This window comes from Anser anser (genome assembly GCF_964211835.1).
Source record: "Anser anser genome assembly, chromosome: 16".
Classification (NCBI taxonomy): Eukaryota; Metazoa; Chordata; class Aves; order Anseriformes; family Anatidae; genus Anser; species Anser anser.
The window spans coordinates 6,724,323-6,738,663 of record NC_139737.1 but is presented as its reverse complement, the minus strand read 5'-3'; the positions used below and the strand labels follow the sequence as shown (position 1 = coordinate 6,738,663).

At 38.7% G+C, this 14,341-nt stretch overlaps 1 protein-coding gene across 3 annotated transcripts in view; it reads right to left on the bottom strand.

The window, feature by feature from the left end:
* The window catches only part of CBLN4 (cerebellin 4 precursor), a 117,342-nt gene that overhangs the window by 49,249 nt on the left and 53,752 nt on the right, over positions 1-14,341 (bottom strand). For all 3 annotated transcript variants that reach the window (XM_083801590.1, XM_083801592.1, XM_083801593.1), the window contains exon 4: positions 295-357. In XM_083801590.1, coding sequence (XP_083657716.1) covers positions 295-357 — 63 coding nt within the window. The remainder of the gene's footprint in view (positions 1-294; positions 358-14,341) is intronic.

Below are 14,341 nucleotides of genomic sequence, written 5' to 3'. Positions count from 1 at the left end.
GAGCTACTATTGATATTTTCCATGCTTATCCATCCTACGTCACATACCGTCTTCATCTGCTTCCTTCGCTATCTCATTAAACACTGGAGGAAAGTCAAATCCCTGCTCTATAACAGTCACAGGGGTGAGAGAAGTTAAAAGTAAAATTTTCCAGGGAAGAGTGTAACGTGCAACGACTGGATAAGGTTTTCATTAACTAGTCCGCCTCCAGTGAGTTGAACTATCACAAAGTATTTGACCTTTCTACAGCAATTTGTCATTGCTATCCTTAGGACTCGAATAGAAGTTTCTTACCTCCATTATGCCATCTGGATTTCCATTCCCAACTGATACTGAAACATTCACAATATACAAAATCTAGAAGAAGAAGAAAAGGACATTAGATAAGTGTCTAACCAAAACACCTCTTCTACAGTTAGTGAAAAGTAGAATAATTTTATTCAACTTCCTACAATACTGTAAAAAAAATTGTTTTCCTTTTTTAAATTTTTACTTATCCAAACAAAAGCTGTGAAGAGAAAATACCAATTCAGATAGAATTACTGATTTTCCAGGATTAATATAAGCCATTTTAAAGCTGCCTCACTACTGCCTGATGCCCAGATAACTTTCACTACCTGCAATGTGTTATTGTGATCTAGACATTAAATAATTTGATGTTATGCAGATTCATTTTCTCTCCGGTTTTAATATCGAGTTAGGGTTACACTTTTTGCCCTAGGAATAAGATTATGTATGCTGACTATGTGTAAATTATGATCCCTTAATACTTAATGTGATTTAATAAAATAATGTTACTTTCCTAATTGGTCTTATTCATAACTTTGCTTAAGGTCTACATTATAGCAGTTGCAAAGACTGGAGCAAACACTATTAAGGGACAAATCCTGTTTCCCTGAAGCAAGAGAGAGTCCTGGTAGGATGACAGCTGAGCATGATATGTGTCAGGCCCCATGTATGCACTGCACAGCTCTTGTGGGGTGCTTCCCCCATTCCACCACATCCAGTGCACAGAGTCAGTGTGGCAGCACGTCTGCAGGTGTGCTCCCTTTCAGGAGAGCTCAGCTGCTTCCTTTTGATGAAGCCAATACGTTGACCCACATCTGCAAAGCACGAAATTTGCACATATATATATATATATATAGGCTTGTGTCTTAGCACCTTACTCTCTCCTTTTCAGGAGATGTGAGCAAAGGCAGATTTTCAAGCAGTGTGTCTCCAGTCAGCATGCAAGCTAAGCACATTTTAATCTCTAACAATATCTGCTCAGAATGTGTGTAACTCTAATTGTTCACACAGGAGTGAAATCTGGTAACGCCCTTGTAGTATATGCTCATGGTTTTCCACATCTAAGAGTGTAATAACCATACCTCTCTGGAATGCTTTCCCTGATAAGTCGTTAAAGAGGCCAGAGACTCCCTGATAACAGAAAGGTTATCCTTAAAAGATGAGCTGTTTCCATGTACAAAAACTAGGGACAGAGGAAAACAGTTCCTAATGATCTGACTTGGCCTTACTTCTGACTCCTGACACCCCATCCTGTCCCAGCCTTTTCTGCACATCTGTGATTACAGAGGTTGCCAAGAGAAGTGACGAGGGTTTCTGTGATCTTTGCCTGCGTCGGCACAAATTGCCCTGGCATCGCCAAGGCTGACTGCGGAGCCTGGCACGGCAGCTGGCAGATGCTGAGCACAGTACCGTGGCTGCTCATCCCGGAGGCGTGCTAAAGCCACCAGCCTCATGGTGAGCAGGAGCACGTGTCACCTCAGCCCTGAGCAACCCCGTCCCTGGCACACACCGAGGCTGTGCTCATTTCTCTATTACTCTTTGCTGGATTTTACACTTAGGACTAATCTTGTGTGCTGTCTGCAGAAAGGGAAGAAATCTGGGGGAGATTTCTATTTTGCAATCTCCCAGAAAAATAAATAAAAACAAAAAATCCCCACTTGCAGTGCTGCTTCCTGAAGCCAACAGAAAACTTGCCATTCACATTCAGTTGATTCTAAAGCAATTTTGAAAGTTAATTCGTTCTCAAATAAGACTGAAAGGGATCTATCCCACGGGATGGATAAGCGAGCAGAGAATGGAGAGGCACTTAAGATTCCTGGCTCCTTTCTATCCTCTCAGAGCACACTTGATACAAATATATGATTTCCTGGACAACTTCTTCAAAGGCCATCTGGTTCAGATGCATTGGACTCACTCCTAACTTTGCCAGATTCCCTGCTTAGAGGGTAAATAGCAATAACCGTGATTTATATGTAAAGCTTGCAGAGCAGTGCAACTGACCTGGCTGTGGAAGCCTGCACACTGTGCTCCATGTACCTATCAGTTTGATCCTACTTCTTGGCACTTACATGGCACCAGAAATTGTACTTCCTGGAGGAATGAGTAATAGGATCTGAAACTTGTGAAGACCATCTGGACAAGGTCAAAACCTACAGAGCAGGAAACTGCTGCCTGCATTGACTGGGGAAGGGCCAGTCTCATGCAGCACCTTCGCCTGGGTTGGGGCAAGAGACTGCTTTCTCTTCATTCATAATACAAAAAAGTTTGGTCAATAATGAAAAAAGCTTTTAAAATCACATTTCATTTACATTTCTTCTAAGTAGTTTTCAATGCAGCAGACAGGCCCTTTGGCCCCACTGTAGTTTTTATCATTGTCGGTATGCATCAGAGCACATCCCATCTTTCTGGTGGGCACAGAGGTATGACATATGTACAGTGACAGCTATTTGTTAATGTTGTAGGCATTCTTCCTTAAAAATAAATAAATAATTAGAGAAGAAGAAAGAGAAAGGAAAGGATGTTGATCAGGAAAAGGCTGTTCGGCAGAGTCAGCTGGCAGCCAGCATGTCTCTGTAGTGTCCCCAGAACTCCACTGGCAGAGCCATTTCTCCACCATCCTGGCACATGGCAAAATGAATCTCAAAGCTGCCAGAGTATTTACATGTGGGATTGTGAAATATTTTCTTGGGATTTTCCAGTTTTCATTTTTCTAAAAATTGTGGCACAATGGCAGGTCAGGCGGGGCATACTAAAACCATAACAGTCATGTGAGCATGATTTTGGCAGGTGTAATAGGATGGAAACACTTTTTCTGGGTCTTGTTCTGTAGTTAGTGTGCCAGGACAGCTGCAGCCCGAGTAGGACTCTGGGGCTCTTCCAGTGTGAAATAGATTCCCTGTGAGTGACTGGGAACAGAGGGGAATTAGCTTCCTGGTGTTATGATCTCATCCTATGTCTCCACCAAACAATTCGTTGGTGATGCCATCCACGTGCTCGTTCTGTGGGAGCAGAGGGACTCACCCCTCCTGACTGCAGAAACCCCACGGATCTCCCTGCGAGAGGAAGGCTGGCGGTGGGCATGAAGCACCAGCCCACAGATCTGAAGTCTCTGCAGAAAATTGTTACGGATTATTTTCTACCTGGTGTGTTGCTATCTTCAGGGTATGCTCCACGTTTCAATACTTGGGGTGAGGTTTTGGTTGGGAAAGGTTTACTATTATCTGAATCCTCTGTGGGGAAAGAAATTTGGGTGTGAGCAGTGGAAAGGGAATTTCTGAATTCATTATTTTTAGAAAGTGTTTTGAGGATACCTGTCCTCAAAGATATGCTTTATTTTTTGAACAATATATTATTCAAAATCAAGGGAGAAAAGCTTTTCTTTTTAGAACCCTGCATCAAGCACTAAAAAGCGTGTGGTCTCCCAGGATAACCAAGGAAAAACCCTTCCGTGCATTACACTCTGCAGCTTTTGAAGCTGAGGAATTATAAACCATCCTTTTTCTTTTTCTTTTTTTTTAATTTTGTTAGCACGTTTTGAAATGGAATTTCACTGTATACTCACAAAAAAATGCTATTAAGAAAACATCACAATGGTTCCCAGTCAACAGTTTTTCTTTTATTTCTGTGAAATTATGGATAAAAACTTGAAGGGAAGCATTGACTTCAATTTATTGTTCCTCTTAAGGCAGTTAAATATTCCATTAAATGTAAGCTAAGGCATAATACAGGAGGTGAATGATGGAAGATTAATGACCCGGTTTAAAGGTACACATTAAGTCATTTTATTTCTGTAGCACAGAGTTAGAAGTCTCCAATTGAACTAAGTCCATGCAAGGGAAAAAAAAAAAATGAAGCTTATGAGGGAAAATGTTTTTCACTGTTAAACAAACCAGATTAGAGTCTGAGCCACACTGCATTTTTCAAAAGAACCATTAAGTTTATTGTTCCACTTAATATTTATCTGAACTGGTACCCAGCCACCTCATCCAAGGTCATCCACTACCCCGCTGCAGTAAGTACACTTCAGGCAGGTCTCAATTTCTGTCCAAGGATTTTATATTGTAAGTGCTCGGCTACAGCTTACCGGTGCAAGGGATTCTGGAAAACATAAATCCTTGCCTGTAGTTCTTCTTGATCATTTAATGAAATGAAATGCTATTGCTCTTTGTCAGGGACTTCCTACAGCCCCAGTTACACAAGGCCCTGTCGGGTGACCAGCAGAGGAAGGCACAACTGTGCTGCTAGCAAGGATGCCTGTGCAAGGTTCGGATGTGCGGGTTTGGGTGCAGGTGACCCCCAGATCCGGAGCTCAGCTCAGCATTTAGGCTCCTTCTCAACTCAGACGGAAAGCAGGGCTCTACACCTACATTAGACTTGCATGAAGGAGAGGAATTGCTCCCGAGAGGTTTGTGCTTCCCTCCCTCAGCTCTGGAGGGAGCTGAGCCGCTGGCTTCCCCTGTAAACCAGATTTTTCTCCAGGGCTGAAATTACATGAGGTGAATCACAGCTTGTGTCTAGATTGGGGGAATGATAGTCTTGTTTAAACGGATTAGGGCAAAATGTGTAGCACCCAATCTGCATGAAAAATCTGTGAAATAATTCTACTTACAGTGAATTATAATCTAAGACAAATATTACATTTTTGTAAATAAGCCTTCAGCTGCAAAAAGTTATTACAGAGTGGGCTTCTTTTTTTTCTTTTTCGCTCATAAATCTCTGTGAAACTAGGAAGAATGCTTTCTGAGGTATTTTCTTACTGTTTGACAAAGCTGGGTGGCATTGCAGTAGCATGTTTTTATTCAGCAACTGTAGGGAATTATGGAGGTACTGGAGGTAAACTTTTATTACTAAGTTGTACTGAGTTTGATTTACCCAAAAAAGGTTGGTTTTAAATAACAAGCTTTAGGCTGTGAAACTCTGATTTTTTGTTAAGTAAGACTTCATAACATTTGTGAAATGTGAAATATAAGTCAAACTCTGCTACCAGTAGGTTCTACACTATGAGCTTCATTTGAGCAGCAGTGCAAAGCATAATATTTACTTTAAGCCCTAAATTGAGCACAGAATCTGAAATAAAAGTATTTTAAAATGCTACAGCAATAAACAAAACAACAGAAGAAAAAGAAAAATAAAAGTCCACGGTGGTGTTGGCTTTTCTCATTAAGGCAAATACATTGCCAGTAATACCCGTATCAAATAAAGCAGTTCAAGCTATTCCTGGTTCCTTTTTTATCAACATTAGAATAACTAAAGGAAAACCTTGTAGAGCTACAGCAATTGATTGCACTGCTTTTTAATAAGCACAAAGACCCATTAAAAAAAAAAAAAAACACTCTTCAATGGCATTTTAGTCAGAAACAGCGATTTCTGAAGAATTTTCTTCTTCCAGGAAATTCTTAGAGAAATCAGAAGTTATGGGAAACATTGAGCCAGCATTGCATAAACCATAAAAATATCATGTTTAATGTGAAGTTGATTTGGGCTCAGTAAGCTTTAACTTTTACAGTTAATAGGGATCTCTTTTCTCGAGATCATTTCAAAAGGTCCCTTTGATCTGCACACCTCAAAGGTAAAAGATAATCATTATCAACATACAGATAGGTAAATGGGGGCATATCATCATTAAAGGCCAAATGTTCAAAGATATTTTGATCCTTTCAAATTCACATATATACTAAAAGTACATATATATATATATTATATATATATTAAGTCCCAAAGCCAGTGAAGACCAAAGACAACTTGAAACCAACCTGACTTAGGCTTTTGCTCCACTCTGGTGTTCTACCAAGATATTAGAGGTCCTATTTCAAAAAAAGTAATGAAGTGCCCATATCCAGTCAATTTCATAGGACCCTTGCTATAACAGTGTGTTAGATGTGCTGTGACAACACCTTTCTTTCATTACATTCCTTAGCAGACGTAAGCAAAAGAAAGCTTCTTTTCTAGATCTCCGTTAGTCTCAGGCATAAGCTAAGTGCTGAGTAAGCAGCAGGAGTTGGTCATCTTCACCCAGTCTCTGCCAAAACCAAAAGGTCTTGATGAACATTTGCTCTCCAAAGGTCCATCTAATACAAATGAATTATGTTATACACAATGATCAATAAATTGGTAGGAAGAAAACGTCCAGGAAAACTCACAGCTGTCACTAAAACTGACTACCCCAATGAGGTTTCTCTGGCTCTTTCTGATTCTTATTTTTGAGTAGTGGCTGCTAGAATGGGGTAATTGCTGAAGACTGCTAGCGCAAATCTCACTCAGCAATGTAGTCGACAATAGTCTGTATTCTCTTGTTGTAGAACTATAGTGTTGGGATTGCTTTGGACATTTGACTATGAAAATCTGGCCCAGATAATTTCCTTAGGTGTTCCAAAGTACTTTTCCTTCATCATGCCACAAAATTCTCTGCCTGTGTTGGTACATCCATGCACCACAGCACTGTGCAGTGCCCTTGGAGACCCAAGAGGTCCAATGGAAATCTTACTGGCAACTTTGGATTGATTCAGAAATGAAAAGGAGCTCTTTCTTTCAGACTCTGCACTGCTGTCTGCTGTAGTGCAGGTTAGGCTGCAGGAAGCCAGTGTTGCAATCCACACGAGCAGATCCAGACTTGGGGTTTGCTTATTTCTGGTATTTTCACCATTCATATAAAAGGCACGGATATTTGCTTTTAAACTTTTGTGCTTTTAAATCTTCTGAAGGATGCTTTAAGTATGTCTTTATCATAATTTTACAAATGATTTTACATTTCAAAGAAATAACAGCACTTAAGAGGAAAGGCAGCAAAATAACACTAAAAAAAGGCACAACAGGCATCTGTGTATCAAGTGACGAAAAGACATGGCAAGTTAATTTCATAGAGAAGCTCTAAAGCAATGATCTTGAGACTATTGCTAATTTTTCTTTTTAATCATTTGTATAAGCATCCTCCTTGCTTCATTCTAGAAATTATGTTTTTAATATTAACTTTTACCAAAAATGCTAATAATGACTTTTTTTTTGTCTGTAAACTAGGTAGTATGGTAAAGGAATGAAAAGTTTTACTTACAGATAGTGTTTACTAGAATGATCATGTCCATGAATATGCAAAAGAGATTCTCAACAGATTTCTGTACAGATATATGAAAACTGAAGACATTGTTGGTCCCTCAGTGACAATAATGCCTCAAAGTACATTTTCTCCCCTAAATTTATTTATTTGCTATTAACAATAAATCAATGGAAGCATTCATATTTTATCAGAGTCGTTTGAGTTTAAAGCTCCCGAGAGAAGCACAGAGAGAGAAAAGGAGAGAGTTTAAGTGTTTTTATCAATAAAATGGTGTGTTTTTAATGATTTTAAAATACAGCATATATATTCTAGTATATGTGCATTTCTGCATATATAACCTATGAAATTTTATTAAAGATGAATCTTTACTGATGTGTTTATTTTAACAAGAGGTGAGTGATAGTGGGTTTACTCCCAAATACTGGAAGCAAGATTTTAAAAGCAGAGTTCTGAGCAGGATTAAACCTAATTCAAACCAATAAAGAACTACTGGAATCGAAATAACTTCCTGTCTGCAATTAGCTACATATTCACTTGATCACTATATTTCTCACCTACATTACATAGTGTTATCTAACTGGGAAGAGAAAATGGTATCTGTTAGATACTGAATCAGGAACAGGTAGAGAATGTGCAGCAGCCTGAGGTAGGGAAAACGCTGAGCATTTTATATTTCCAGTTTCTGCCCAACAAAAGCCAGGCATGGATCCAGAACTAGACCAGACTTTCTCTTGCTCCATTTTGAGCTATGTGTGCCAAAACAGAGGGTGCCTTTGGGCTGTATCTGTCAGGAAATTCTACAGGACAAATAGCTTCACTGTTCTGCAGATTTTCTGTGAAACTTTAGTGACCAAAGATTTGGGGGAAGTTTCACCTCGTCTTTTGGACCTTGACATCTGAAATTTTGTATGCAAAGGTACCTCTGAGAAAAACTTAATTTTAAAACTGTAATTATTTAGTATGGATGTATGCATGAACATGTACATTCAGTTTTAACCATGTTTTAACAGTTTTAATTGACTAAAACTTTAGGTGAGCTAATTCTGTGAGTTTGGTGAAAGTTTCAGCATAACTACAAATTAAAATATATATTTCATTTCTCTAGTTTTCAGCTATGCAGTGAAGTATATTTCAGTGAATGACAGAAGCATAGAAGATTAAATGATATTGACTCTTTCTTTCTCTCTCTTTTTCCTGCTTTCTCTCACACACACAACTTCTATATTAAAATACCAAAGCTTAGTTTTAGATATATTTAGCACTTCATTACATTCTGTTTAATTACTTGGCACCAACTAAATGCAACCTCATTAACTGCTAATATTGTTCTGATAAATTAGCAGATATCATTATATTAGCTGGCTCTCAAGATTGAGAGACATCTCAATAATTTGACTACGTCCAGTGTTTACAATGACATAGAATAATAACAGGGAAGGAAATTTATAATCTCCACTCATAGGTCCTAAATTTATTTACATCTAAGTAATATTAGAGGGAAAAAAAAAAAAAAAACTAATTGCATTCCTAAAATTTTGTGACATCAGTAGTATTTAACATAAAGACATTGGGATTCACAAAGCTATGGCTGCAGTGAGAATTCATCAAAAATTTTTTTGCTTCTCTAATGACTGACTTTTGTAATCAATGTAAAGCCTCCTGTGGATTTCGGCAGAGGTTGGGCTGGGTCCATAAATCACACTTGGTAAATTGCACACAGTATCTGGAAGAGTTTCAACAAATGAAGAAAAATAAATAAATAAATAAATAAATAGAAATGTTTGCTAATGAAAATGTGAGGTCTAACAAGTCTTCAAGTTTAATCATTCCTTTAATTAAAAGAATCATTAGGTTTCCTTCTTTTACTTTCACATCCTAGTTTTCCTTCATGGTCCTAATCATACAACCAGCAAAAAAAAACACTTTGCATTTTAATAATCTTACCTTCTGTACTAAGATTCAGACAACTTTCTTTGTAATTTGTCTGTAACAGAAAGAAACATTGGACCTGTTCAAACTTGCATCTTGTTTTGAAATTCTTCTCATACACTGGCTTTTGCAAAGCTACTGGTGGGCTGTTGGTTGTTCCTGAATTCAATAGATTGATTGGCCAGGGATTGATTAGTCATCACCCTACGTTTGGGACTAGTTAAATACTTCAGCTAGTAGATAAAAATGTGCATTTTTTAGAGTCTAAGGAGCATAAGGGAATAGTTTCATTGAACGTGTGGACACATTGTGCTATGTTTTTTTTCCAGAGGTTTGATCTAGGCTTATTTGGTTTTCTTTAAGTGAGCTGCAAGATAGGCATGTGATCAGAAGGAGAGACTGGAGTATCATTACACCACGGGCATGCTGTCCTGGTCTGTCACTTGTTTGCTGCATGATTTAAAAAAAAAAAATCATATGACATTTTCTCTTCTCATCCATTTCAGTTAATCCATCTCTATAAATGAAACTCATGAATTAGCCATGGAAAACTGCTTCTATATGCAAATGTGTTCACTAGGAAGAAAAGCCAGGCTTCTTGGTCCTGGCTAACCATTTTAGCGAGCAGGATCCAGGACCCATATCTGCCCCTTCTCAAGTGACTATCCTGTGCCATGGCATTTTTGTGACACTTATTTTCACTCTAAGAATCTGACCTTTCTGTGATAAGGTATGGGCACCCAGGGCGCAGTGCCTGCTCCCCAGGCTTGTGTCCAAGCTGCAAGCAGCTCATGCCTTGGACAGCGTTCCTATGAGTCAAGGGATCTTTCGCATTGACTGGTACTATATAATAAGGTTTAGCGTTCATTTCACATCTGCAAGGTGTAGATTTTTATGGTAGATCAATCTAAGATGCCCTGTTATCTGTTTAGAAAGGCGAACACCCTCCAACTAGTTTGTGAATTGAGAACTTGCTCTGTCAGCCCCGTGAAGTGGGGGCTCTGGGCATGCTCGTCAGCAGGCAGGTAGGAGCACCTGTGGTGAAAAGCCAGGGCTCTAAGGTCTGGAGACAACAGTTTATGATCAGAGCACCAAAATTCAACAGGAACTACTGTCAGGGCTGTTAGGCCTTCTGTGCTTTCGTTATTCCAGCCCATAATCATAAATAATTACAAATATCTTAGTACAGAAGAATGGATAGATGCATACCGACATGAGTAGAAAATGCCCACTCTGACTGCAAGCCAGCAGGTGTCCTGCTCGCTAGCTAGCAAAATTAATTGCAAGTAACTGGCACATAACCAAACAAGTGCTATTCATCCTTTCATTATCACAAATCTTTGCTGTCACTTCTTAATCAAGTCTTCATTCATAATTCTACTGCTTCTATTTTGTTTACATTTCTACAATGATTGATATAAACACAGTTTATGCTCAGCAATTATTTTGCATGAAGAGTAAAATTGTAGCAAGCAGCTTGTAAGATATTGAGTCTTGACAGAAGAGAAGAAAAAATCTCTGGCAGGACTGGGAAATCAGAACTAAGTCTACTTCATCCCAATTATCCTTTTTCTTGCCTAGTTCCCTGGAACCAAATTTAAATTAAATTTCCCTGTTTTTCAAGGGACAGAATTACTAAAATTGTTCTGCTTTCTACATAGGAAGGAAGATTTGCTTTTTGTCTTAGCCTATAAAAAGAAAACTAAAGAAGTCGTCTGCATAAGCAAGAAAAAGCAAGCAAGAAAGAAAACATCAGGAAAATTAGCTGCCAGCATTTTAATATAGTTCAGTTGTTTCCTTGAATCTATTTATTAATTGTCAAGCAGGCAAATTCCTATCACCTCTTGTTGTGTTATCAAGCTAATGGCAAGGAATTCTCTTTCATGTATCATCCAAACAATGAATACAGAGTCCTGTATCTGGAGACCTAGGCCATGATCCATGCGTTGTGTTTAATGCTATTTTTTTCAATTCTTTTGTGATTTGCTTCTTAATTTTAATTTAACTTCACATTAGATTAAACTCTTTCTTCTTCTGGTTAATTATTTTCTCTCGTTTTAAAGCTTTTGGCTTCCATCTGCTTTATCTCCAGCTCCCGCTAGTTTTCCTTTAGCTTCCCTGTTCCTCATGTTTGCCCATTTGCAAAGATCTAAGGTTTTGATTTCAAGCAGCCAAAAAATTCTCCTCTGACTTCTGTTGGACATAAGTGTGGGTTCAGCTCTTATAAAGTTCAAACTGCTCTATGTGATGAAATCCATTGGAACAACAGCTATTCAGGAATTGATATTACAGTCAAATCACCCACATTAAAAATCCCTAATCTTAACCTACAGATCCCCAGAATGATGGCAATGTTAATTTATGCAAATGTTGAGGCATTTTCTTGATGATCGTTGAGACTTCATTCATTACACTTTGTCAAATATGCTTAAGATCCGTATATGTCACAGTAATTACAGTGTGTGTGGTGGGGAGGGGCACAAAGAGGGGTGACTAAAGAGACTCTTACTGAATAGATCAAGAAATGGAGCTGTGTTTTGCTACCGTCACCTTTAATATACTCAGAAGCTCTGATATGGCCTAATCTGTTAATGTAAATTGAAAAAAAGGCATGATAGCAAAAATGAATAAGGAAGGCATGCACCAGGAGGCAGAAGTATAATTTAAAAAAGCTCCCTTTATCTAAAAAATTCATTAAAAACAAAGAAACACTCAAACACACAAAGATATACAGGACATAAGTTTTAATTAAAACTGCAGCTGCTGCTTTGCAGTCTCAGCATAGAGCACACATTTCTGTCTTCCAAACAACTATTGTCTGGCTCTAATGTTTCACGTTTGAGAACATCTCTGGGTCTGACATTACCACAAAGTTTTGCAGTGAAATATAAAGCCGATCAAAGCTCTGTGCCCGGGATCCAGGACAGGGACTGCAGCACTGTGCTCTTCTCTCAATTCAAGCCAAAAGGCAAGCACCCTCCCCTGCACAGCAGGGCCTGGTGCTTTGCCTCATCCAGGGCAGTGCAGAGCCAAGATTTGGGGTAACAGTAACACCAATGTGAATTTTGAATCTGGAGATCGGTTGTTTTTTTTTTTTCTGTTCGTTTGTTTTTCCTCCAGTTGGGACATACAAGTCCTGGTTATTAAGCTAATTCAAGGACATACAACACTGGAAATTGACTAATTTGGTATTTCTCAGAAACAGAGGTAATTTCTTATACTGGCTATTCTGGAGTGAATTTATTTGATTCAAGTCCATATGAATGGCCAGGCTATAGTGTTTTCCTGGAGAAGTATAAAGGCAGCAGTTTTCAACATGTTTGGGAAAGGGAAGTTAAGACTCTTCAGGAATATGGGGACTATTTCCCAAAAAAAAAAAAGTAAGTTTTGGAGTAAGAATAACATGTTAGTCTGAAGTGGGAATTCTAGAAATACCTGTCTCTTGGACCTGGGAAAAGCTACAGGGAGCCTTGAGCTAGCTCTTTGGGCACCCTGCTCTGGTATAGTAAAAATGTTTGCACACAACAGTCATTTTAGACTAAAGTTTCTGATATCCATGAAATAATGTTTCTCCCAGCTCTGCCATTTTTTGATTTTATCCATGAGGCAAGATTTTATTTATTTTTCCTTATCCGTAGATAGAGATTCTCAAATGTATATATACATATATATGGTTATTAACTTTTTAAAAAATAACCTCCTTCTTTCAAAGGCCACATGTCCCATGCCAAAAGTCACCCATCAGTAAAATTAAGGACTCACAGATAACTTGCTTTTGCACATTTAGAGTTTATGTTTTAGGAATAAGCTTCTTTAAGAAATTTTGCACACTTGCATTCCCAGCTAACCAAGCAAACACATCTCCAGTTCAGGCTATAGTGATTTTCCCCTTCATTGGACCAAAGCAAGACCCCATACAGGATTTACATCATCAGAAGGGGGGCAGGGTAAGGCCTCATGCCAATCTACACTAAAGCATTGACATTTACCCATGGGTACTTCATAGTTACTTTCACTAGATAAGCCTCAGGAACTTTACAAAATACTGGAGCAGCTGCAAAATTTAGGAAGTCAAGTTGGAGCAAGATTAATTTTATCTCTTTAGTTTCTTTTGCACTTCAGATTGGTCTCTTGTCTCATTTCAAATCATTTGATTAATGCACAGGCAGAGCACTAGAAGATATTGGTGCATTTCTAGGAACTTGCATATAGATGGAGCAGAGTAGTTTTGAGATACTTTCAATTTTTATTTTGTATTTATTTATTTATTTTAATGCTATTTATTGATTTTTGCTCTTCAGTTTTTGCAGAGCAGACCTGTCATAAGTGTCCTTCATAAATCCTCACATCTGGTTTCTCACATAAATTCAAGCCAAAGAATTGTTAAGAAAATATTAAAGCAATTTACATTTCTGCCAAGGATCCTAACCTCTTCTCTTCATAAACAGCACAAACATGTCAAGGAAAGCTCCAGTATAAAGGCAGTATGTTAAAAAACATATTGCCTGCTGCCTGTAGACAATCTTGATAGGATAAAAATGAATCATATGTCCCTGTTATATGTCACTTAGCAAATTTTTCACAGTGAGGGCCAAGGTTAGTGTTCAGTGGTGCTGTATTAAGTCTATCTCCTTGGCACTGAGACAGAGACACCAGTATGAACAACAGAAAACAAGTAAACTAGCCTAGTTGAGGCTCTTCCCTGTGGTAACCTTTGCAGGACTTGAAAGATACTATGGCTCTCACTTAGATGAGCGCCTTGCAGGGGTACAATACTGGTGTCATGATAGCATCACAGGTATGCCCAGTAGTCAGCAGCAGCACCATTATAAAAAGTGTCATGATCTTACCCCGTGGTGTGTCAAGCTGTCCAGATGTGTCTACACGCCATTCTCCCTCCCTGCGTTTCCTGGTCCTTCAGGTACCCACAGAGAAACGTTGGAGAAAAAAAGGTTGCAGGGATCCATGGGTGATGGGAAAAGAGAAAGCAATAAAGCGATTGGAAGGGAGACACTTCATTCTTGACCCTCAGGTCCTGTGGGAAGTACTTATCTCCCCCCCCCCCCCCCCAAG